This window comes from Hyperolius riggenbachi, chromosome 11, assembly GCF_040937935.1.
Source record: "Hyperolius riggenbachi isolate aHypRig1 chromosome 11, aHypRig1.pri, whole genome shotgun sequence".
Classification (NCBI taxonomy): domain Eukaryota; kingdom Metazoa; phylum Chordata; class Amphibia; order Anura; family Hyperoliidae; genus Hyperolius; species Hyperolius riggenbachi.
Genome location: NC_090656.1, coordinates 115,258,307 through 115,285,996, shown reverse-complemented (window position 1 = coordinate 115,285,996; position 27,690 = coordinate 115,258,307). Strand labels below are relative to the sequence as shown.

The 27,690-nt window shown below is 44.1% G+C and overlaps 1 protein-coding gene across 1 annotated transcript in view; it reads left to right on the top strand.

The window, feature by feature from the left end:
- The window catches only part of LOC137537847 (mucin-5AC-like), a 108,151-nt gene that overhangs the window by 22,152 nt on the left and 58,309 nt on the right, over positions 1–27,690 (top strand). The window contains exons 5-8 of the mRNA XM_068259799.1: positions 1,798–9,651; positions 22,053–22,345; positions 26,710–26,884; positions 27,017–27,264. Coding sequence (XP_068115900.1) covers positions 1,798–9,651; positions 22,053–22,345; positions 26,710–26,884; positions 27,017–27,264 — 8,570 coding nt within the window. The remainder of the gene's footprint in view (positions 1–1,797; positions 9,652–22,052; positions 22,346–26,709; positions 26,885–27,016; positions 27,265–27,690) is intronic.

The window sequence follows — 27,690 nt, the reverse complement described above, 5'->3', positions numbered from 1 at the left end:
AGTAAATTTCAAAGAATCAGTAGCACTCTCATTTTCAGATACTGGGGCAAAGTATTAGCTGCTTTAGTTGAGGCCAGATCAATTCTTTAAAGTGTACCTGAAGCCAGAAAAAGATAGTGCAGAGGCTTCCCCAATTTTCCTAAGGTGCTCCATTCTTCCACTGTAACCTTTTTACAAGTAACCTTTTTATATATACAAGCTGACACATCATTGCATTCCAGTGGTTCTGGAGGTGTGTTTAGCTTCTAAGGGTACAATGGTTAATTTGCATATATTCAGCAGTGGTGCCTGGGAGACATCTCGAGCTCATTTCAACCTGAATTATCGCAAATTCTTTCTGTTTTAGGAAAGCAAACTTTTGTTTTTCTTAACATCTTAGTAAGGGGGCTTTTAGGACCATTGTAGTCCCTTACACACCCCAATGAGTTCTGGGTCACCATGAGCTTGCTGGTTAGTCTGTGCCTCTCGGATTTACAAGCCCTACTCCATAGAGCCAAATTAATCCATGCTATGCACTGATGAGGATCAAACAATCCGAAACAGTCTGTATGCATGTTGGATTATTATGGCTCTGTACATATTCACAAGCTGACACATCATTGCATTCCAGTGGTTCTGGAGGTGTGTTTAGCTTCTAAGGGTACAATGGTTAATTTGCATATATTCAGCAGTGGTGCCTGGGAGACATCTCGAGCCCACTCCAACCTGAATTATCGCAAATTCTTTCTGTTTTAGGAAAGAAAACTTTTGTTTTTCTTTTTACAATATTTAACAGTAATGTTGAATCCTGCTCATCCCCACCTTTGTGTACAAGTTTGGCCGCACTGCAGAAGCACAAATTACATCCCGTGCCTGTGCAGTAGCATGGAGCCACTCGTGCACAGCTTTTTCCTTCGTGCACGAGCGGCTCTGTGCTACTGCACAGGTGCGAACCCTACGTGGACCTGTGCAGTGTGACCGCACTCATACATGGAGGGGAGCGCATCCACAAAGATTATACCTTTCTTTTGTTTGTTTGGCTTCAAGTTTTACTTTAAAGAGGAACTGTAAATAATGTAATGAATAAAATTGCTTATTGTTTACAATATTCATTTATAGATATTTAGTCAGTGTTTGTCCATTGTAAAATCTTTCCTCTCCCTGATTTACATTCTGAATTTTATAATTGGTAGTGACATCTTTAGTCCTGCCAGGTGATCTGTATGGAATGTTTGTTTACTGAGAGTTCTATGCACAGGAAGATATTGCAACGAGGTTACATAGTTACATAGTTAGTTTGGTTGAAAAAATAACATCCATCCATCAAGTCCAACCAGAAGAAAAATAAAATAATAAATAAAAAAAAAACACCAACCTGAACCGGCACATATCCCAATTGATCCAGGGGAAGGCAAAAAACTTACAAGGCCTCGTCCAATTGGCCTTCAAATGGAAAAATTCCTTCCCGACTTCAGATAAATTCCTGTAACAACTCTTCCGGGACTTATGTAATGATTATAGCCGTGGATGTGAGGTTCACAGCCAGCAAACTGTCAGGACCATGTTCCTGACATCATACTGTAGGAGGGGTTTCACCACATTATAAGCCATACAGATCCCCTTGGGGCTCTATTTGAGAAAAGGGAAAGATTTCTCCTGGCAAAGGGGATATCAGCTAATGAGTGGAATAAAGTTCAGTCTTCAATCTTTGGTTAAAGTTCCTCTGTAAGTATATTATTGAGCAAACTAAGCCTTGTTTTCTGATTGATAATTCTTTAGTTTTGAAGATCTTGCTTAATATTATTTTCTTTCTTTCAGTATCTACCCCACCAACCTCAGTGTCTTGTCTTGAAGAAGTGTGCAAGTGGTCACAGTGGTATGATGTAACCTGCCCTAAGTATGGCAATAATGAAGGTGACTTTGAAACATTTCAAAATGTCAGAAGGAAAGGCCACTCCATATGTAAAGCACCATCCAGTGTGCAATGTCGAGCACAAAAGTTTCCAAAAATCCCTATTGCAGACTTGGGCCAGATTGTGCAATGCAACAAATCTATGGGACTTATATGTCATAACCGAGACCAGTTCTCTCAGCTTTGTTTTAACTATGAGATCAAAATACTGTGCTGTAGCTATGTGCCCTGCAGTGAAACAGTCAAACCTCCTATTTCAGTTTCTACTAGTTCTCCACCATTAATTTCTGCTACATCAAAATCTACAAAGACTACGCTGCCCTCAACTGTTGCATCAAAATACACTGTTAGCACAAAACCCAGCCACTCAACACAAAGTTCAGTGAAAACAACCGTTACATTTACAAGTGATGTGTCAAGAAAGACAAGTGCCAAACCTCACCAAACTTCAACCAGATCTCAAGAAGCATCCCTTACCACCCCATGCAAGAAACAAATGTGCACTTGGTCACCATGGTATGATGTGCATTTCCCCAGTATTGTTGCCTCTGATGGAGACTTTGAGACCTTAGACAACATCAGAGCTGCTGGCAACAATATATGCCAAACACCTCAAGAGATTGAATGTAGAGCTGAAAAATTCCCAGATAAAAATATAACGGATATAGGACAGATAGTTATCTGCAACACCACTAATGGTTTAATATGCAACAACAGAGATCAAGACTTTAATTTTCCCCTTTGCTACAATTACAAAGTAAGGATCTTTTGTTGCTCTATGGTGGACTGTGAATCAACAACCACTTCTGTTCACACCACAGTTAAAGACCACACATCAAGACAATCTCAAGAGACCAGTGTTCTAACAAGAACAACTGTCCATAAATCCACCGAAAGTGGGGTGACATCAAACAAAACAACATCAAAAATAATGTCTTCAACACCTCATCTAGATCATACTAGTCTTGTAACTGGAACAGAATTCAAAAGCACAGTTTATTCTTCAGTCAGTACAAAAACAACTAGAACACCCAATGAAACTGCTACGTCTAGCCATATCATTGTGTCTTCCAAGAGTACACCTTTAACATCTTTGCCTGCTTTCAAAACCACACAGACAAATGTTGGTACTGTAAAAACCTTCACGCTCCCAAAAACTACTGCCTCCACATCTTTTGAAAGTGTGCTCACATCCAAACCTGTGACACGCACAGAACCAGCTTCCCAGAAACAAGATCACACAAGTCAGACAGAAGTAACACCGCTTAAAACTACAACTGTCCCTTCAAGTTCCTCTAAGTATGCAAGCGAAACATCCATAGCAAAACATACAGCTTCTACTGCAGGTGACCATCATACAACAACAACTTCTCTTTTAAAAACATCTATGATCCAAACTCCTACAACAGGAATAAGGGTTTCTAGTGCACAGACATCTGCAGTAACAAGAACAACTGCTGGATCCTTTGAAAGTATATTGACATCAATTCCTCTTACAGAATCAACTATGATAAATACTTTTACAAACACTAATGTTTCCATCTACCCTTTATATTCAACAACTGAAGAAAAAGAACTTCATACAAGCATAACTATTTCACATACAAGCAAAATTACAACACCTAAAGCATTTTCCACTACAGGCAAAATAAGCTGTATACCTACATGCCAGTGGTCACAGTGGTTTGATGTTAGTTTTCCTAACATAAACACAAATGGAGACTTTGAAACTTATGAAGACATAAGAAAGTCAGGATTTGCTATCTGTCAGGAGCCCACTGACATTCAGTGCAGATCCGCAGATCTTCCAGATATTCCACTGGAGGAATTACAGCAAAATGTGCAATGTAATGTTAGCTATGGCCTTAGTTGCCAGAATGAAGACCAAATGGGACCATTTCCGTATTGCTTAAACTATGAGATTCGTGTGTTGTGCTGTTCTGCATGTGCATCTACAGAAGTTTTACCTACATTTACTCAACCTGAAACATCTAAGTTATCATGGCATATAACAGAACAAAGTCCACCAGAGGAGACGTCAAAAACATTAACTACAGCTACACCTAAAGAGAAAACTACCAAGGAGAGAGTTCCATTTTCTGAAAGTACCATTGAAACAACATTATCTAAGTCAAGTACATATTTGAAAACAGAATCATCACAGCCATATACAACTCACAAAACAGATTCTATAAAAACATCTAAAATGGCAACAACATCTGGTGAGGTAACACTTACAAACACTGATTATAGTAAATATTCTTCATTGTCAACTTCTAAATCTTCACAAGAAGACCATTCAACATCTCATGGACCAATTTCATCAAAGGTGACTACTCCAACTATAAAATTAACAACAATGGAAGAAGTATATACCTATACACCTATGCAAAAAACGTCAAGACTCATAACAGCACCACTTGAAATGACAACTCGCAAATCATCAACTGCAGAGAAGAAAAGCACAGTTAAGGAATCTACTAGTAGTAGTGGTAAAACCACCAGAGAGACTGGGCCTATGACATCGACTTACAAATCTACACCTTTTATTCCCATAACAACAAAAGTAACATCACCTAAAGTAAGCACTGCACACCTCAAATTCACCACAGAATCAGAACATGAAATAACATCTCAAGGACTGATTTCAATCAAAACTACTGAAATATCCAGGGAGCCAATAATGACAAAGGCAACATCACCCAAAGTAAGCTCTATATCTCAAGAAATCACTACAGAATCTCAATATGAAGCAACCACTGCTTATAAATCAGTTCCCTTTAAAACCACTAGACTGTCTACAGAATCTACTGAGCTCAAAGCTGCCCTTGTATCATTGCCTGATGTGCCGATGACAACTAAGCTACTAGTACCTTTATTAAGTACCATATCACAGAGGGCCACCACAGAGAATAAAGAAACATCTTCTCATGGATTGGTGTCTATCAAAACCACCCACACCTCTAAAGAATCAAGTGAAGTGACATCTGCCCACAAATCTACACCCAGTGAGCCTATAAATACAAAAGCAACATCACCACAAGTAAATACTATATCCCATGAATCCACCACAGAATCTGAACATGAGGAATTCACCTCTCAAGTACCGATTTCCATAAAAACCACAAAATTATCTACAGCATCTGGTAAGGTAACATCTGCACAGAAAATCACATCTGGTAAACCAATGACAACAAAAGCAACTTCACCTAAATTAGGTACAATATCCCACAAATCCACCACAGAATCTGAACAAGAGGAAACTATCTCTCCAGGACCGATTTCCATCAAAACTACTAAATTGTCCACAGCATCTGGTGAGGTGACATCTGAGAAACCAATGACAACAAAAGCAACTTCACCTAAATTGAGTACAACATCATATAAATCCACCACAGAATCTGAACAAGAGGAAACTACCTCTCCAGGATGGATCTCCAGTCAAATCACTAAAATGTCTACAGAGTCTAAAGAAGTTACATCCTCCTATAAATCTTCACCTGGCAAGCCCATCACAACAAAAGCTATATCTAGTAAAATAACCACAATATCTGCCAAGTCAACTACAGAATCTGAACATGAAGAAATGACCTCCCATGTGGCAGGCTCCATGAAAACCACTAAAATGTCTACAGAATCTGGTGAAGTGACATCTGAACACATTTCTGTATCTAGTAGTAAACCAGTAACAACAAAGGCAACATCACTGAAAGTAAGCACTATACCCCACAAATTCACCACAGAATCTGAACATGAGAAATACACCTCTCAAGGGCTGATTTCTATCAAAACTACTAAATTGTCCACAGCAAGAGCATCTGGTGAGGTGACATCTGAGAAACCAATGACAACAATCGCAACTTCACCTAAATTGAGTACAATATCCCACAAATCTACCACAGAATCTGAACAAGAGGAAACTACCTCTACAGTATGGATTTCCAGCAAAACCACTAAAATGTCTACAGAGTCTGGAGTAGTTACATCCTCCTATAAATCTTCACCTGGTAAACCCATAACAACAAAAGTTACATCTAGTAAAATAACCACAATATCTCCCAAGTCAACTACAGAATATGAACATGAAGAAATTACCTCTCAAGTGGCAGGCTCCATGAAAACCACTAAAATGTCTACAAGATCTGGTGAGGTGACATCTGAACACATTTCTGTAGCTAGTAAACCAGTAGGAACAAAAGCAACATCACTGAAAGTAAGCACTATACCTCACAAATCCACCACAGAATCTGAACATGAGGAATACACCTCTCAAGGGCCAAGCTCCATCAAAACTACTAAATTGTCCACAGCATCTGGTGAGGTGACATCTGAGAAACCAATGACAACAAAAGCAACTTCACCTAAATTGAGTACAATATCATATAAATCCATCACAGAATCTGAACAAGAGGAAACTACCTCTCCAGGATGGATTTCCAGTCAAACCACTAAAATGTCTACAGAGTCTGGAGAAGTTACATCCTCCTATAAATCTTCACCTGGCAAGCCCATCACAACAACAGTTACATCTAGTAAAATAACCACAATATCTCCCAAGTCAACTACAGAATCTGAACATGAAGAAATTACCTCCCACGTGGCAGGCTTCATGAAAACCACTAAAATGTCTACAGGATCTCGTGAAGTGACATCTGAACACATTGCTGTATCTAGTAAACCAGTAACAACAAAGGCAACATCACTGAAAGTAAGCACTATACCTCACAAATCCACCACAGAATCTGAACATGAGGAATTCACCTCTCAAGGGCCGATTTCCATCAAAACTACTAAACTGACCACAGAATCTGGTGAGGTGACATCTGTGAAACCAATGACATCAAAAGCAACTTCACCTAAATTGAGTACAATACCCCAGAAATCCACCACAGAATCTGAACAAGAGAAAACTACCTCTACAGGAAGGATTTCCAGCAAAACCACTAAAATGTCTACAGAGTCTGGAGAAGTTACATCCTCCTATAAATCTTCACCTGGAAAGCCCATCACAACAACAGTTTCATCTAGTAAAATATCCACAATATCTCCCAAGTCAACTACAAAATCTGAACATGAAGAAATTACCTCCCAAGTGGCAGGCTCCATGAAAACCACTAAAATGTCTACAGGATCTGGTGAAGTGACATCTGAACACATTGCTGTATCTAGTAAACCAGTAACAACAAAGGCAACATCACTGAAAGTAAGCACAATACCTCACAAATCCACCACAGAATCTGAACATGAGGAATTCACCTCTCAAGGGCCGATTTCCATCAAAACTACTAAATTGTCCACAGCATCTGGTGAGATGACATCAGAAAAACCAATGACAACAAAAGCAACTTCACCTAAATTGAGTACAATATCCCACAAATCCACCACAGAATCTGAACAAGAGGAAACTACCTCTACAGGATGGATTTCCAGCAAAACCACTAAAATGTCTACCACAATATCTCCCAAGTCAACTATCGAATCTGAACATGAAGAAATTACCTCCCAAGTGGCAGGCTCCATGAAAACCACTAAAATGTCTACAGGATCTGGTGAAGTGACATCTGAACACATTGCTGTATCTAGTAAACCAGTAACAACAAAGGCAACATCACTGAAAGTAAGCACTATACCTCACAAATCCACCACAGAATCTCAACATGAGGAATTCACCTCTCAAGGGCCGATATCCACCAAAACTACTAAATTGTTTACAGCATCTGGTAAGGTGAAATCTGTGAAACCAATGACATCAAAAGCAACTTCACCTAAATTGAGTACAATACCCCAGAAATCCACCACAGAATCTGAACAAGAGGAAACTACCTCTACAGGATGGATTTCCAGCAAAACCACTAAAATGTCTACAGAGTCTGGAGAAGTTACATCCTCCTTTAAATCTTCACCTGGCAAGCCCATTACAACAAAAGCTACATCTAGTAAAATAACCACAATATCTCCCAAGTCAACTACAGAATCTGAACATGAAGAAATTACATCCCAAGTGGCAGGCTCCGTGAAAACCACTAAAATGTCTACAGGATCTGGTGAAGTGACATCTGAACACATTTCTGTATCTAGTAAACCAGTAACAACAAAGGCAACATCACTGAAAGTAAGCACTATACCCCACAAATTCACCACAGAATCTGAACATGAGAAATACACCTCTCAAGGGCTGATTTCTATCAAAACTACTAAATTGTCCACAGCATCTGGTGAGGTGACATCTGAAAAACCAATAACAACAAAAGCAACTTCACCTAAATCGAGTACAATACCCCACAAATCCACCACAGAATCTGAACAAGAGGAAACTACCTCTACAGGATGGATTTCCAGCAAAACCACTAAAATGTCTACCACAATATCTCCCAAGTCAACTACAGAATCTGAACATGAAGAAATTACCTCCCAAGTGGCAGGCTACATGAAAACCACTAAAATGTCTACAGGATCTCGTGAAGTGACATCTGAACACGTTGCTGTATCTAGTAAACCAGTAACAATAAAGGCAACATCACTGAAAGTAAGCACTATACCTCACAAATCCACCACAGAATCTGAACAAGAGGAAACTACCTCTTCAGGATGGATAGCCAGCAAAACCACTAAATTGTCTACAGAGTCTGGAGAAGTTACATCCTCCTATAAATCTTCACCTGGCAAGCCCATCACAGCAAAATCTACATCTAGTAAAATAACCACAATATCTCCCAAGTCAACTACAGAATCTGAACATGAAGAAATTACCTCCCAAGTGGCAGGCTCCATGAAAACCACTAAAATGTCTACAGCATCTGGTGAAGTGACATCTGAACATATTTCTGTATTTAGTAAACCAGTAACAACAAAGGCAACATCACTGAAAGTAAGCACTATACCCCACAAATCCACAACAGAATCTGAACATGAGGAATTCACCTCTAACGGGCCGATTTCCATCAAAACTACAAAATTGTCCACAGAATCTGGTGAGGGGACATCTGCACAGAAATTTACATCTGAAAAACCAATGACAACAAAAGCAACTTCACCTAAATTGAGTACAATATCCCACAAATCTACCACAGAATCTGAACAAGAGGAAACTACCTCTCCAGGATGGATTTTCAGCAAAACCACTAAAATGTCCACAGCATCTGGTGAGATGACATCTGAGAGACCAACAGCAAAAGCAACTTCACCTAAATTGAGTACAATATCACACAAATCCACCACGGAATCTCAACAAGAGGAAACTACCTCTCCACACCGGATTTCATTAAAAACCACTAAAATGTCTACAGAGTCTGGAGAAGTTACATTCTCCTATAAATCTTCACCTGGCAAGCCGATCACAACAAAAGCTACATCTAGTAAAAAAACCACAATATCTCTCAAGTCAACTACAGAATCTGAACATGAAGAAATTACCTCCCAAGTGGCAGGCTCCATGAAAACCACTAAAATGTCTACACAGGGAGAAGTTACATCCCCCTATAAATCTTCACCTACAGGGTCAATTGCAGCATCTACTAGAATATCTACAGTGAGAACAGCATCAAGAGGCACTGCTTCTTATTCTGCAAGTACTGTAACCGCTGGAGCTGAGTACAGTTCCCAACAACCAAAATCAACTAAACAGGCAACTTTTTCTACACTGGGGAAAGTTAGCACTGAAAACACCATTACAAAGTCATCTCAGCTCACTACAGCAGCCGCGGAATCATTTTCTACTGCCAGGTGCATGTGTAATGTCAACAGAGTTTTGGTTTCTCCCGGTAAGTATATGTCTCTGATTGTTATGATAAACAAACATTCATCTAGAGTTTACAGATTAAATTCCTTTAAAAGTATGATGGCATGTTAGAGAAACTGCTTAATGTAAAACTGAAGCAAAATTTAAGAAAATGTCAGATACCTTTATAGAGAGCCTTCCCTTTCTCTCCTTGTTCCAATGCTGTAACCACTTGATAATGGGCAATGCGTATACGCTTCCAGGACAGGCCCAACCTTTAACCAACTTAACCATACCCATAAACTTACAAATAAACACGGACTGTTCAGCTCAATTGGATAAATAGGCCAAAGCAGCCCTACTTTATTTAAAATAACCATTAAAGAGACACTGAAGCGAAAAAAAAAAAAATATGATATCATGAATTGGTTGTGTAGTAGGGGTAATTACTAGAACATTGGTAGCAAAAAAAATTCTCATATTTTTATTTTCAGTTATATAGCTTTTTTTTATAACATTGCATCATTCTCTAATATTTGCAGTTTACACATTACTCAGCTTTCTAAAAGTTTTTGCAGAACAGGCAGTCAACTTTTGACCTGTCCTGAACTGATCTCTGCAAAAGAAAAACACAATACAGTGGAGATAACCTAATCAGAAGTCAGAGCTCTCCACCACTTTCAAAGTCGCAGAGCTCAATGGCTATTTGCATAGATAACAACTGGAGTTTCTTAACTCTTCCTATACTGGAAACAAATATTAGACTTATGTCTCTGCTCCTAATGCTTTATTTCGGGGTCCGTTAAAAATGGCGCCAGTTATCGTAGTTAAAAAACGGCGCCCCATAGAGAACCACTATCGCTAGTTATTTTTCGTTTTTGACAGCTAAAAAACAGCTCCGGCTTTAAAAACGATATTTATCGTTTATATTTGTATTGCTCCCAAACGATAATTTTCCTTTTAACCCCTGCTTTGCTGCCGTTTTGAAAATATCTGCCCGCCGGCTTTAATGTTTAATAGCAAAGCCCCCTTAAAAGCTAAAAACACCAAATTTGCAGGGAATGTTAAGAAGAAAATTGTGAACAAGAGGAAAAAATTTTTTTTCAAAAAGACCTTATAGTTTTTGAGAAAATCGATTTTGAATATTCTTCTTCTGACCGTGGGAAAATTAAACGCCCGCCGACTTTAGCGGTTAATAGCAAAGCCCCTTTAAATGCCAGAAACACCAAAATGTGTAGGGAATGTTAAGAAAAATAGTGGGAACACGAAGAAAAAAAAATGTTCAAAAAGACCTTATAGTTTTTGAGAAAATCGATTTCAAAATCTTCAAAGGAAATGTAACTATTTAAATCGCGTACTGACATACCCGTGGAAACTTTTTCCGCCGACTTTAGCAGTTAATAGCAAAGTCCCCTTAAATCCTAGCAACACCAAATTTGCAGGATATGTTAAAAAGATACTGGGAAACAATATTTAAAAAAAAAAATTGAAAATTTTTTTTTTTTTTTTTTTAAATTAAAATTTTTGGGTTATGTTCAGAGTGTGGGAAAAGTTTTAAAAAAAATGACGTGGGGTCCCCCCTCCCGAGCCTCTGTAACCCCTTGTCTCCCATGCAGGCTGGGATAGCCAGAATGCGGAGCCCCGGCCGACTGGGGCTTCGCACCCTGAGCTATACCAGCCCGCATGGTCCATGGTATGGGGGGGCTTCGGGGGGGAGGGGCGGCCAAGCCTTCCCCTCCCCCCCGGAGCCCTTGTCCAATCCATGGACAAGGGGCTCTTCCCCACCTCCGGTGCCCCAGGAGGAGGTGGGGGCGACGACTCCCTGGGGGGGGGGGTTCATGGTGGCATCTGGGAGTCCCCTTTAAGAAGGGGAACCCAGATGCCTGCCCCCCTCCCAGGAGAAATGAGTATAGGGCTACTTTGTACCCCTTACCCATTTCCACAAAGGGTTAAATGAAATAAAAACACAACAACGAGAAAAGTCCTTTAATGTTCTAAATTAACCAGAAATACTTACCTGTACCTTTAAGAAAAAAATCCCACGTCAATTAGGTCCCACGACAGTATCCTCCATCTTGCGACCTTCAGTTACATGTTGATTGAAGATCTCCGCCGCCCCGACGCCACACACGCCGCCTCCGCCGCACTCACTGCTCTTAGCTATACTTAGTATAGCTAAGAGCAAAAAGCATCTTTAAATTTTAGCTCCAATGGTCCCCATTGGTTCCTTAACAGACCAATGGGGATCAGGAGGATCCCCATTGGTCGATAAGGAACCAATGGGGAGCCTTGGAGCCAAAATTTAAAGATGCTTTTTGTTCTCAGCTATACTTAGTATAGCTGAGAGTTGCGTCTATGCATCTATATAGACGCATTAGCGCTAGCTGCCGCTGCCCTCCCTGCCTCCCCCCACCTGTCACCCTCACCCATGCTGGCACCCATGGGTGCATTGGGTGCCAGCATGGGTGAGGGTGACAGGTGGGGGGAGGCAGGGAGGGCAGCGGCAGCTAGCGCTAATGCGTCTGTATAGACGCATAGACGCAACTCTCAGCTATACTTAGTATAGCTGAGAGCAGTGCGGCGGAGGCGGCGTGTGTGGCGTCGGGGCGGCGGAGATCTTCAATCAACATGTATCAGAAGATCGCAAGATAGAGGATACTGTCGTGGGACCTGATTGGCGTGGGATTTTTTCTTAAAGGTACAGGTAAGTATTTGTGGTTAATTTAGAACATTAAAGGACTTTTTTCGTTGTTGCGTTTTTATTTCATTTAACCCTTTGTGGAAATGGGTAGGGGGTACTCCTGCACCCCTATACTCATTTCTCCTGGGAGGGGGGTGGGCATCTGGGGGTCCCCTTCTTAAAGGGGACTCCCAGATGCCACCATGAACCCCCCCCCCCAGGGAGTCGTCGCCCCCGCCTCCACCTGGGGCAAGGGAGGCGGGGAAGAGCCCCTTGTCCATGGATTGGACAAGGGGCTCCGGGGGGGAGGGGGAGGCTTGGCCGCCCCTCCCCCCCGGAGCCCCCCCATACCATGGACCATGCGGGCTGGTATAGCTCAGGGTGCGAAGCCCCAGTCGGCCGGGGCTCCGCATTCTGGCTATCCCAGCCTGCATGGGAGACAAGGGGTTACAGAGGCTCAGGAGGGGGGACCCCACGTCATTTTTTTTTTAAAATTTGCTATCAATTTTTTTTTTTAATCTTCTGAGTGTGGGAAATAAATTTAAAAAAAAAACGACGTGGGGTCCCCCCCTCCCGAGCCTCTGTAACCCCTTGTCTCCCATGCAGGCTGGGATAGCCAGAATGCGGAGCCCCGGCCGACTGGGGCTTCGCACCCTGAGCTATACCAGCCCGCATGGTCCATGGTATGGGGGGGCTCTGTGGGGGAGGGGCGGCCAAGCCTCCCCCTCCCCCCCGGAGCCCTTGTCCAATCCATGGACAAGGGGCTCTTCCCCACCTCCGGTGCCCCAGGAGGAGGTGGGGGCGACCACTCCCTGGGGGGGTTCATGGTGGCATCTGGGAGTCCCCTTTAAGAAGGGGAACCCAGATGCCTGCCCCCCTCCCAGGAGAAATGAGTATAGGGCTACTTTGTACCCCTTACCCATTTCCACAAAGGGTTAAATGAAATAAAAACACAACCACGAGAAAAGTATTTTAATAATCTTAATTAACCACAAATACTTACCTGTACCTTTAAAAAAATGTTCCCACGCCAATATATCCTCGGAAATGATCCAACGAATAACAATATCCTCTTATCTTGCGATCTTCAATTAACTTGATTGAAGATCTCCCACGCCAATTAAAATACTATACCTTACAATGCGTCCTGCGTAGGAACGCATAGCACGGCTCCCGCTGTCCTCCCCGCCTCCTCACCTGTCACCCTCACCTAGCCTGGCACCTGGTGCACCCATGGGTGCACCGGGTGCCACCCTAGGTGAGGGTGACAGGTGCAGGCAGGTGGGGAGAGATCGCAGGAGCCAGCGCTATACGTCCTGCACAGGACGCATCCTAAGGTATAGTAACCGGCTCATAAATGAGCCGGTTCTTTTTGTATTGAATCAAATGAATCGATTCATTTGATTCTATACAAAAAGAACCGGCTCATTTTCAGGTTCTTTTTGTATAGAATCAAATGAATCGATTCATTTGATTCTATACAAAAAGAACCGGTTCAGGTTCTTTTTGTATAGAATCAAATGAATCGATTCATTTGATTCTATACAAAAAGAACCGGCTCATTTTCAGGTTCTTTTTGTTCCCACTATTTTTCTTAACATTCCCTACACATTTTGGTGTTTCTGGCATTTAAAGGGGCTTTGCTATTAACCGCTAAAGTCGGCGGGCGTTTAATTTTCCCACGGTCAGAAGAAGAATATTCAAAATCGATTTTCTCAAAAACTATAAGGTCTTTTTGAAAAAAAAATTTTTCCTCTTGTTCACAATTTTCTTCTTAACATTCCCTGCAAATTTGGTGTTTTTAGCTTTTAAGGGGGCTTTGCTATTAAACATTAAAGCCGGCGGGCAGATATTTTCAAAACGGCAGCAAAGCAGGGGTTAAAACGATAAATATCGTTCAGGCAGGACCAAAAAAAAAAAAAAAAAAACAGTTTTAAAACGATAAATTTCGTTCTGCACTATTTTAACCTTTAAAACGATAAATATCGTTTTAAACATATATCGGGCAGAAGGGGGCGCCATTTTTTTGCCGGCGCCATTTTTCACTGGACGCCTTTATTTCTTAGCTGTACTACACAACCAATTCATTATATCATAATTGTTTTTCGCTTCAGTGTCTCTTTAACAATATTTCTTAAAACATGAATAAAATTACAATAAATTGAGGTGAAGATCCGGAGGCCTACTATAAACACGAAATTGATTTTGGCATGCAACCTATCCGGCCCCCAGACGTGGTCACCGGTTCAGGGACAGCTGCATGCCCTTCCGCACTTTCTGCAACCTCTCAGATTCCCATTGACCAATGCGCTTTACCCATTCACTACTGCGGCCCCATCTTGCTGCCTCTGTCGCTGCCCCAATCTGAAATGAGTGGGATGCATATTGCTTCGCAGGTCAACCCAGTTGAGTCAAACACCGACGAAAAACTGAGATTAATTGATAACAAGATAATGATGACCCGTCACCATGACACAAAAAAGAAACGCCGGACTGGCTGCGTACCTTCAAGAATTACCGCGCTGCCGACACTGGACAAATTTCAGAGCGCGGCACCGGAAAAAGAGAAATTAAAATTCCTTTTCCAGCCTGATCCATCTTTGATCTCCTGGGGTGCACCCTTATCCCTTCTCCCACAAGCGTCACGTCCTCAGCAGCAAACCCCCCATGTTTCCATTTTGCTGGACTAACTAATTCCCCTACTCGAAATGCCCCAAAGAACGCCAACATAAATGCAGCCTTAAACAATAGGACCTTGTCTGGCAATGAACAGACGACAGGTAAAAGTTGAACTAACGAAACTAACATATCAAAAATGCCCGACCTGCTGGAGTCCTGCCCTTTTGAACCTAAACGAAAACCTTTCATGGCTTGTCTTACCACAAATTATTTCATTATGTCCTTCAAACCATGTAATTTAAACATGAATGCGAGCCCAGCCAACTGCTTCGACATGGCAGCCGCCGACATACCTTTTGAGAAGTTGCAACCAATGAAATAGATCAGTAAATTCAACCGTTCTTCGTCTGACGAGCAACACATCTGGCGCGTTAAGCTGTTCCATTGCTCCCAGACCCCATTGTATGCCAACCAGGAAGTTCTTGACAGCGACCTTTGAATCAATAGAGCCCTCCCGGAATCAACCACACTGCATCCGGGCAAGGTTCTCCTTGATCCTCTGCTGCCGGTGCCACCGCTCGAAACCTCTCCCACAGAAAACGAGAGAGAGCATAAACAGCAAAGTATTAATTGCCGCAACAACCGCACTCCTGGAGGCGATGAAGCTGAAACATTATTAATGGCACCTACCACACCCAAATTGTCACAATGAAAGCAAATCCTCTTGTTTCGAAAAATTCGCCCCACAGTACAAGTGCCACCACAATGGGGAAAAGCTCCAGTAACAACAAATTCCTTGTGAAGCCACTGTTCCTCCACTCTTCTGGCCAGGCCGCAACACACCACTTACCTCCGAAATATGCTCCAAAACCATGGGCCCCTGAAGCATCTATAAACAATTCAAGCTGGAAATCGTCAACCATGGCATCCATCCAAAACGAACGGCCATTATACTCATGTAAAAAAGAACGCCAAACAATAAGATCCTCCCTGTGCTCCTGCGTAACTCTAATCCTATGATGCGGGGATTTCACTCCTGAAGTCGCCGCTGCCAGGCATCTACAAAAGACGCATCCCATAGGCATAATGCTACAGGCAAAATTGAACTTACCTAGCAGAGATTGAAGAGCCCGCAGAGTAACCTTCTTCGATTCCAAAACAACCTGTATGGATTGACGCAGATCCTCAATTTTGTCTTGTGGCAACCTACACTCCATTACCTCTGAATCAATCTCCACACCCAAAAACTTTATAGTGGTTGAAGGACCCTCAGTTTTTTCGTGTTCCAGTGGAATAACAAATCGTTCGCAAACATGCTGCATTGTAGCCGACAACTGTGAGCATATAGAGGAATCCGGGGGGCCTAAAAACAAAAAATCATCCAGGTAGATAATAACTGAATTCACCCCTGCGACATCCTTCACCACCCCTTCCAGAAAGGAACGGAATTTTTCAAAATAGGAGCACAAGATCGAACACCCCATGGGAAGGCAGAGGTCCACGTAAAATTCACCATATACAACCCAAAAGCCGGCCCGTGAGCTCTCTGGGTGAACCGGCAGCAACCTAAAGGCCGATTCTATGTCAGACTTAGCCAACAAGGCCCCTTGACCTAGCTTCCTTATCCAACGTATCGCCACGTCGAAAGACGTATAGGCCACTGAAGCATCCAACTCGCTGATACCATCATTCACTGATGAACCCTTATGGTAAGAGAGATGGTGTATCATACAAAACGTACCCGGGTCTTTCTTGGGTACAATGCCCAGCGATGACACAACCAGGTCTTCCAGTGTTTTTTGCTGAAAAGGCCCCGCCCTAATGCAACTTCCTTCTCTAACTTTTCAGTCACTGTGTGTGGCATTTCACGTGCTCATTTTAAATTACCATAACCTGAACTGAGCGAACTAGAACAAGAACTAGGAATAACAAAGCCAAATTGAAAACCATTCCTCAAAAAGGCGCCCGCCTCTCTATCCGGATACCTACTTAGGAACGAATCCATCACGTCCACTCTCATCGCTGTCGTCCCTCTTGGCATGCGTCTCGCTACTACGTGATTTTGATGGCTTAGAACATTTTGTGGCGGAGTGGTTTCCATTACACGGGGAGCATTCGTGACGAAATCTGCATGATCCCCCGAATCTGCAAGCTTCCTCATTATACTGCCAACACTGACCCTTACGCTTTCCTGACTGCTGACCTGATGTGGATGATCCGCTGGTAGAGGCAGGAAAGGACTGACTGTTCCGTGATGGAATCATAAGATTCATCCACAGAATCATGTCCTTGTGGTCCCACCGTACTGCGGGTCATAATGCCTTCTTCTGCCTAAACAGCTCGTCATACTGGAGCCAGTCGTTGCCTCCGTAGGAACGATAGGCATCGAATCCATGTAACAAAATAGTCCCGTACAGCATTCTGGATGTTTTTCCCCTATTACACCTGCCAGTATAGCAAATGCCTGGAACCAGTTCCGGAAGGTCCTTGGTATCAACCGATACCGATGCTTCTCCTCTTCCTCTTTTTTGCCCTCGTCAGACTTTACCCTGTCGAGGTTGAACTTTTCTAAAGGCAACAGCGAGAATATTTCCCCGTATTCGCCTTTCCAAATACGCTCCTGCACTTCCTGCTTCAAGTGGGACCCCGACGGTCCCTCCAAGCACACATACATTTCCATGCAAGCAGCATCAGCAAGGTGGACATCCTTGTCTGTCGTTTCCACTGTCTTATCCCCCGCTTGGGGTGGGATTAGCACAGGTGTAGTGGATAACCCCCCAGCCCCACCCTCGGTCCCTGAGGGCAAAGGAGCTGAACCCGTCCACGCCACAGTCGGAGGTACTGAGGGTGGTGCACTCGAACTTTTCAATAAAACATCTTTAATAGAAGACATTACTGAATTCAAAAGAGATAAAGCTGCATTAGCAGCTACCTCTCCCGTACCACCATTGGACACCTGCCCCAATGTTTGCACCCCAGGTATCAAACTGCCGCTACCCGACGGAGGCCCTGACGCTCCCATCCCTATAGCCCCCCCAACATTAGGAACAGAAACCAACATAGTATAAGGTACAGGGGATAAAACAACATCTGTTAAAGCATGAGATACATTTAAGGGTGCTGGCTCACCGAGCTGCATCGGACGTCCCGATCATCAGTCGCTCCTGCTCCTTGATGTAGTAGGTCTTCCTCTTCAGAGGAGGAGATCTCTCCCTCAGACCTCGACTCCTCTCCGCGATCCTGTGGTTGCCCATCCAAAACTGCTGGGGATGCAGACCTGGATCTCCTGGCGTCCGCTGCGGCAGTTCGCTGCTTATCCTTTTGGGTTTTTTTCATGGAGTGACTTGCACCCCTGGAAGCAGTCTTTTGGGTACCTTGGGGGGAGCCGGCAACTTGCTCCTGCCAGCCCCCGTGCTCTGACTTTTCCCTCGCCGAGCAGCACTGGAGGTTGCTGCTGTACTACCACTGGCCGTATATGTGGATGCCTGTGTGCCTGGTGCCGTCCTGGCCGAAGTGGCTGCGACCCCCGACCCAGATCTGGCAGCAGTGGAGGCTGCTGCCGTGTCAGAAGGGGGATTCCCTGTGGAGGGGCGGCTAGAAGGCTTTTTCTTGCCTTTTGACCCACTCTGTGAGCTCCGCCCATGCTGGGGATTCCTCCCGCCTGCCTACCGAAAGGAGGAATGAGATGTAGAAGGTACGGGCGGAGGGTCCCTGGAGGGGCTCCCATAGCGGTGATGAGCTCTGGGTGTCACTTTTGGGCTGAGCCACTCCGGGGGCCTGGACTTGTGCGCACAAGCCTGAGGGGTGGGGGAGGGAGCCGGCGGCACCAGTAAAATAGCTACCAGCTGATCCTGGACCCACTGTGCGCCGTTAGAAGCGGCGGCCTCCCGCACCAGGTGCATCAATTCCTCCATGTTCACCATCCTGAACGCAGAGCAGCAGCCCAGACTTTCACTAGCTGAGGCTGTCTGCTCGAATGGCCATTTCTCCTACCCAGAATCCCCTTCACCTATCCCTCAGCCAATCGTGCACTCCCTACACTCAAAACCCCACCTACCACTCCGCCCCACCAAAATCTTAACCCTGTCCCTCCCATCTCGGCCAGCTCGATCATGCAGGGATTCCCTAGAGCCTGCAGCCCTGCTTCCTTCCCTTACTGTTCCAACCATTAGAATATGCCTGCAAGGATCCTCAGAAGCTTTCATGTCCTCAAGTGCGTCCAAAGACAGGCCACTCCATACTGCGCGTGCATGAGCATGCTCTCCCAAGCACTCATGCATGCACAATACGGACCTGCCTATCTTTGGAAGCACTCGAGTATATGAATGCTTCCAAAGCCTTCTGAAGGCTCCTGGAGTCAGCAAATTTGAACTGTGCTGGAATGTGGGCACCATAAGAGGAACGGAAGACACTACCTCTGTTTCAACTCACACCACCTGTCACTCTACCTCTGTTCCAACTCACACCGCCTGTCACTTTACCTTTTTTCCAACTCACACCTCCTCTCACTATACCTCTGTTCCAACTCACACCGTGTGTCACTCTACCTCTGTTTCAACTCACAGCACCTTTCACTCTACCTCTTTTTCAACTCACACCATCTGTCATGCTACCTCTGTTCTAATTCACACCACCTGTCACTCTACCTCTGTTCCAGCACACACTGCCTGTCGCTTTACCTGTTCCAACTCGCACTGCCTGTCACGCTACCTCTTCCAACTCACACCACCCGTGCCTTTACCTCTGTTCCAACTCCCACCGCCTGTCACTCTACCTCTGTTCCAACTAACACCTCCTTTCACTCTACCTCTGTTCCAAGTCAAACCACTGATCACTCTACCTCAGTTCCAACTCACATCGCCTTTCACTTTACCTCTGTTCCAACTCACACCGCCTGTCACTTTTTCCTCTGTTCCAGCTCACATCACCTGTCCCTCTACCTCTGTTCCAGCACACACTGCCTGTCACATTACCTCTGTTCCAATTCACACTGCCTGTCACTCTACCTCTTCCAACTCCCACCACCCGTACCTTTACCTCTGTTCCAACTCACACCGCCTGTCACTCTACCCCAGTTCCAACTCACATCGCCTTTCACTTTACCTCTGTTCCAACTCACATCGCCTGTCACTTTACCTCAGTTCCAGCTCAGTTCCAGCTGTCTCTATACTTATGTGACAAACCCACACTGCCTGTCACTCTACCACTGTTCTAACTCACACCACTTGTCCCTCTACCTCTGTTTCAACTCACACCACCTGTCACTCTACCTCTGTTCCAACGCACACACCCTGTCACTTTACCTCTGCTCCAGCTCACATTGTCTCCCGACTTCTGTTCCAACTCACACTGCCTGTCACTCTACCTCTGCCTGTCACACCACCTGTTTTTTTACCTGTCACTCTACCTCTTTTCCAGCTCACATCGCCTGTCACTCTACCTCTGTTCCAACTCACACCGCCTGTTACTCTACCTCTGTTCCAACTCACATCATCTGTCACTCTCTGTTCCAGCTCACACCACCTGTCACTCTTCCTCTGTTCCAGCTCACAACACCTGTCACTCTACCTCTGTTGAAACTCACACTGCCTTTCACTCTACCTCTGTTTCCTACAGCAGTCTCTCAGTCTCTTCCATCCTCCCTACCCTATCCAGCGGCCACAACCTTTCAGTCTTCCCCATTTTCCTGCCGTTCTAAAGCTCCCACAGTTTGTCGGTCTACACTTTTTTTAAACTCCTGTAGCCTATTGGTCTCCCTAGTCCGACCTTCCAATTTCTGCAGGCTGCTTTTTCTGCATACTGCCCATTATTTTCCATATACAGAATAGTGCAACAGGATAGCATGGAGTAAACAGTTACCTGCCCGTTCCAGCAGCCACAGACCCATTTCACTTTCATCTAAACTGGTGGTAGCAGAGATGTCACCTACAGCTCTAGGGACAAACATGAGAGGGTTAGATATGTGGTTGTAAAGGACAGCTGTGTACTTTATGTTCTGTCCTGCTTTATTCATGAAGCAGAGTATGCACGAAAAGCAGCTAAAGGAGGTTTCCTAGGGAGGGAAGAAAACAAAGTGGTTGTGGCATAGGGAAGGATGGAGAGGAGATTATATCTAGTTAGTTTACTGCTCTTTGCATTTATTTTTTTGATCCTTAACTTTTTAGCTGCAAAGCACCAGCACTTAACACTGGTAGAATAGTTCTAGGAGGGAAATGTCATCATCATTGGCCACCACATCTTTTCAGATGATTGTTGCTACATCTGTGGGTAGCATATTGTTGCCACATCTCCGCTTGTTGCTAAATAAGTGGATAGCAGTATGGCATTTCTTGCCACATTTGTTGCTCCTTTACAGCCGGTTACTTTTTGCCACCATTTGGAAGTACCACCACTATCCTCTGAACATAGCCAAATAGGATATTGTACACTCTGTGCCCCCATAGCCACAATTTACATTGCAGGCTATGGCAGCACCCAAGTTTTCAGGTGCGCTATTCACCCAGGTTTCCCACTTTCCTCCCAAATACAGTGATTGAGTACCAGAGTTGCTGGTACTTTCATTTATCATTGTACTTTTTGAATATACTGGTTACAATTTCATCAGTTGATTCAGGAAACACATGTCCAATGCAATTTCCCTGCTGACTCTGAATTTCTCAGTATTGCTGGATATGGAAGAGGTTTTGGGTGAAAGAGTGACCATATAACTCTGTGTTGATGGCTATGTGCATAAGAGGTAATTGTATGTCACTATATGTTGTCAATTACAAGGAGATAAATGGGTGGAATGGCTCCATTGCTCAAATTTACTAAAGGTTTCAGTCAGTAATTGCTATGGCCCCATGATTTGTAGTTATGCTTTGGTGTACAAGCAAGCTGTGTAGAATGTTTGTATATATAGTAAGTCTTTCTCTAGAAAAGTGTTTAGCAGTCAGATCATGGTTGACATGGCTATCACTGACCATGTGTGGCTTCATACTACCGTTGTTTACAAATGTAGCCTTTAATTTTTATTGACAGGTAATTCCCTTGGTTCTGTGTACTGGTTCTTTGGTTGACCTAGCATGACTCAGAGTTATTTGTTGTTCCAAAGACTTTTATGACCTACAGAGATGTGTTGTTATCCTATCCTCTTTGTCCTGCAGGCAACCTTCTGTATAACACAACAGACAATGCGGGTTGGTGTTTCTATGCACGTTGTAATGAAACCTGTCAGGTGGAGAGTTACAGTGAACAATGCCAAGTCTCTACTGTGCCTACGATACCAAGCAGCACCAAGACTGCTAAAACGGTGACAACTAGCACCGGGACTGGCAGCACTACAAAGACTGTAAGCACCCGGACTTCTCAAACAGCCCAGACTAAGACTTCAGCAACAAGTATCATTTCAGTCTCCACCCCACCTCCAGGGTGCAGTGCAGTCATGCCCCCACGAAAGGTAAGGTTATTCTTGCCACTTGGTCAGAGACAGAATAATATTTTTTGTTTCCTTGGACTAACTGTCTTTTCCCACCTTCCTTCTATATGCAGCAGTTCATCCCTCAGTATTCTTATCATTTTAGAATTTTCTTGTCATAAACCTTTTCAGAACTATACTATGAGCTGTTTAACTGCTAGCCAACCATGTCACGCTGACGGGCATGGCCACGGCGGCAGCTCCAGGACCGCCTAATGCCGATCGGCGTAAAGTTCTGGGGCTCACTTTTGCAGGAGATCGCGCACACGCTGCGTGCACATCTCCGCTTGGTAGGCGGAGTTCCACTCGACCTTCAGTCTCCCAGCAGCGATTGCCATTCGGAGACTGTTAGACAGCGAAACCGCTGTATATTTACTTAGTACAGCGCTGCGATCTAAGGCAGCGCTGTACAGGGGACAGCCGTGTCACTCGGCTGTCCCCTCCAGAGGGACAAAAGCGATCCGCTGTGATAGGTTGAAGCCTATCACAACCAATCGTGCTGATTGACTGGTGGGGGGAGGGAGGGGCGAAGAGGAAATGAAAAAAAAAAATAGTTCAAAATATTAGGAAAATAAATAAATAAATATTTATTAAAAAAACAAACAAACACCTGGGGTGTGATCAGACCCCACCAACAGAGAGCTCTGTTGGTGGGGAATCACTTGTGTGCTGAGTTGTGCGCCCTGCAGCGAGCCCTTAAAGCTGCAGTGGCCATTTTTGTGAAAAATGGCATAGTCTTGGGGGGGGGGGGGGGGGGGGGAAGGGTAAAGCCTGTGGTCCTGAAGTGGTTAAAGGCAGCGGTGTGTGTTACCTGCACTTCTGCTTACTATATCAGTACCTTTAATATTTTTAGTGATACTGACATCAGCAGGCACCAGGAGCTGGGGAGCAGGACTAGGAGCAAGTCTTATGGCTGGATTGTCACACGATCACCAGTAGCAATAAGGGATGCAGAGGTGACCACACTGGGGCCCTTGGGCCTTTCCTCAACCGCAGTACTAGCTCTTCAATATTATTATGCTGGTAATGATCTGCTATATACCGTTTTGCAATTTCCACTTTTGCAATATCTCCAAGATATGTCTCTTCCTGCCCCAGACACTACCAATCTCCTTGCCCATGCCTTCATCATCTCCCATCTGAACTACTGCAACACCTTCTTGGCAGGCCTCCCTCTGAACCGAATTGCCCCCCCCCCCCCCCCTACAATCCATCAAGAACGCAGCAGCCAGACTCAACTACTTCTCCCACCACTCTGTCTTCACAACTCCACTCTGCAACTCTCTCCACTGGCTCCCAATCCACTTCAGAATTGGCTTTGAGATCCTATGTCTGGCCTACAAGTCTATGCACAAGTTCTGCCCGACCTACATCTCTGACCTGGTCAGCAGATACACACCTGGTCACCCACTCTTCTAGCAGCTTCCTTCTCACCACATCATGAACCTTGCACTCCTATGCACAACTACATTACTTCACTAGAGCCACACCCATTCTGTGGAACTCTCTCCCACTGTCCATCAGGTTTGCATCCTCTTTTAGCACCTTCAAACAGGCCCTCAAAACCCAGCTCTTCAAGAAGGCCCACCTCACCTCGTCCATGCCTTAACTCCCTCTGCCTAGAACCTCTCAATGCAGTTCCCATTCTATTCACATTTCACTCCCATTCTGAGAGCGGTGTAAGTAGTCAAAATCTATGTCTAAGCAGGAACAACAAGACATAAACAGGGCATACATTTCAACTAACTTGGTCCCGAAGTGGTTAATAAATGATTGCCTGTGTCACAGAGTACATCATTTCTAAAACAAGTAGGCTCTTTTTCAAGTCACTTTTTCTCCTAGGTTTTCTCATAGGTAATGTTTTCTTATCTTGTCATAAAATGTCTTCTAAGCCACCAGCAAGCAAGAAATCACAAAAAATAAATTTGATAGCACTTTTCACCAACTTTTGGGTACTTTTTCATTGGTAAAATGCTGAAAAGTTAGTTTAAAAAGAAGATAAAAGTTGTCTCTAGGTGAAAAAGTTAATTGCATATTGGCCCTTATCAATAAAATGCACTGTAAGCCCCCAGCAAGCAAGAGAACAGGGATGAGCAGAAACTACGCCAGTGCGAATTTTCGCATCGTAGTTCGCATCTACGCATCGTAGTTTGTAGGCGAAGTCTCAAAACTACGCATACGATTTTACGCGTAGCGAAGTACCGTTACACGTAGTTTACGCCCCTACGTGTAGTTCTCATGTGTATTGCGAAGTAAACTACGAATGCGTTATTTGCGTCTATTTATCCGCGTACGATTGTATGCATACAAAATTACGCATTGGAAAGGGGAATGTACGCATAGAAGAGTTACTGTTACAAGCATTTTGGAGAGGAATTCATGCGTACATTTTTATGCATAATGGCATAAGCGTCCGCGTGTACTACGCTACGCACTACGCGTAATTGCGTATTTTAATGCTTATTCTACGAAATGCATACGAAGCAATTATTTGGTTTAGAAGCCGTAGTTTTGACTACGACCATCCCTGCAAGAGAATACTCAGAATACTTTTGACAGTACTCTTTCACCTACTTTTTGATAATTTTCAAGTTGCAGATGGCTGAAAAGGTATTTTAAACAGAAGATGAAAAAATGTTCTCCTTGGAGAAAACTTAGGAGAAAGTGGAAATTGAATAAGGGCCCATGGCCCATATGCAATTAACTTTTTCACCTGAGTTTTCTCCTAGGAGTTAATTTTTCACTTTCTTTTTAAATTAACTTTTCTGCATTTCGTAACCAAAAAAGTACCAAAAATTAGGAAAAAAATACTATCAAAATTATATGGAGTATTTTCTTGCTTGTTGGTGGCTTGAAAGTAATTTTATGACAAAGTGTAAACATATTACCTAGTGTAACGATCGGTGTCAGCCAGAACAGATTTTCTGATTATTGGTGATCTGCAGTATCACCAATAATACAGATGTTATACCTGATCATGTGGTGATCTGCAGAATCACCAATAATACAAGTATAGCAAGACACACAGGATATAAAGATGTAAGATGGTGTTTGGTGCAACAGTAAATATAGATCGAGATACCTACTGTCCAGAGGAGCTGGTGAAGTAGTGGGTATCTCTAAACAACACAGTAATCAAGCTGGAGACTCAGAGGACTAATGATAGGTTCACCTGAGGAGCGGGTGATGCACAGTAAGACAATGTAGCGGGATCACTCGAGGAGCGGGTGATTCAGACTGTACTGCAACAGGTGATCCCCTGAGGGGCAGGAGATGCAGACAGTATACAATGATAGCTAGTCACCTGAGGAGCAGGTGATTAAGACTGTACTGCAGCTATCAACCTGAGGAGCAGGTGACTCAGAGTATACTGCAGCTATTTACCTGAGGAGCAGGTGATTCAGACTATATTGCAGCTATCCACCTGAGGAGCAGGTGATTCAGACTATACTGCAGCTATCCACCTGAAGAGCAGGTGATTCAGACTATACTGCAGCTATCAACCTGAGGAGCAGGTGATTCTGACTATACTGCAGCTATCAACCTGAGGAGCAGGTGATTACTAAACTGAGAACCCCTCACCAGGACTAGCTCCCTGGTGAGGGCAGAAGAGTCAGACAAGCAGGTTCGGCAACACACGGACAGATATGGTACAAAGTCAGCAACTGGTTCAGATAGGCAAAGGCACAGAGTCACAAGACAGAAGAGTAGTCAAGGCTAGCAGAGGGTCATAACAAATAATACAATTCAATTAGTACTTTAAGCTATCAACAGAATCTGTCTAAGTGTGGATCCCCAGCTCCTGCTGGTTCTAGCACACTTTCGGATCTGACTATGGGTCTGAGTGCTAACACGTAGCATATGCAACAGCAGACGAGGAACAACTGACAGGCCTGTTCTATATATACTGGGAGCGCTCCTAAACACCGCCCCAGTCACTCAGCCAATCAGGATCAGTGCTGGAGTCAGCTGACCGGCTGATCAGCTGACTCCCCTTCTGCTTGCATAAAGATCCTGTCTGTGCACGCGTGTAGACCTCAATCTATGTGCGACTGAAGGAGCAGGCAAAGTTGCACCATGCGGCGAAAGCCGCTGGCTGAGACGCGGGGACAGCCGCCATGCCACTCGGCGCTGCGGCGGCTTCCTCCTCATTCCCCACAATCCCAGGCATATTTCCATCATGTACCTGCCGGCTGAGACGCGGAGATAGCCACCATGTCACTCTCTGATGTGGCGGCATCTCCGCAATCCCTTACACCTAGGAGAAAACTCAGGAGGAAAGTGAATTGCATATGGGTCCTAATGTCTAAAGCTAGTAGTTCATACCTTTTTTTTTTAAACTGCAGGTGAATGAATCCTGGATGATAGACCAGTGTACCAAAGCTACCTGTACAGGACAAAATAATATAGCAATCAAGAAAACACAGTGTGCACCAGTCAGTGAGGTGGTCTGTGCCAACCGTTTGCAACCAAAGAACACCTATGATGAGAGTGGATGCTGTTATCAGAAGGAGTGTGAATGTAAGTCAAATAAAATTATAGTATTATATGATTATTATTATATTTCTGAATGTTATTACCTAATTATAATGCAATTTATTCAGTATTTATTTGAATATTTTTATCATTTATTGCCTCATTTATTGCCTTCAGGTGTCTGTGGTGGTTGGGGAACCTCCCATTACATCACATTTGATGGTGTTTATTATTCCTTTAATGGCCAATGCACCTATGTCCTCGTGCAGCAGATCACACCGGTCTTTGATCACTTCCGGGTTTACATCGATAACTTCTCCTGTGTCCCCGCGGACCCATCTTGTATTAAAACACTTCGAATCATGTACAAAACGGACACGATTGTCCTGACCTCTCACTCTTTGAACAACCAAGTGATCAATGAGGTAATCTAGTCTTTCTTGTAAAGGTTTGTGAATTATCATTATTAAGGATTGTGAAATGTGAATGTGTATTAAAATAAATTGTCAAAAAATTGGTAAGAATACAAAGATCTGCATCCTCTTTTGGTGTCATTCAAAAAGTGAAATTTCAAAAGTATCAATACCCTCAGTTAACCTCCTTAGCGGTATGGACGAGCTCAGCTAGTCCATTACCGCTGGAGGGTGCCGCTCAGGCCCTGCTGGGCCGATTTGCGCCAAATAAAAAGCAGCACACGCAGCCGGCACTTTGCCAGCCGCGTGTGCTACCTGATCGCCGCCGCTCTGCGGCGATTCCCCGCAAGCATCGGCAAAAGAGGGTCCCCCCAGCCACCCGAGCCCAGCGCAGCCGGACCAATCAGTTCTGGCCAGCGCTAAGGGCTGGATCGGAGG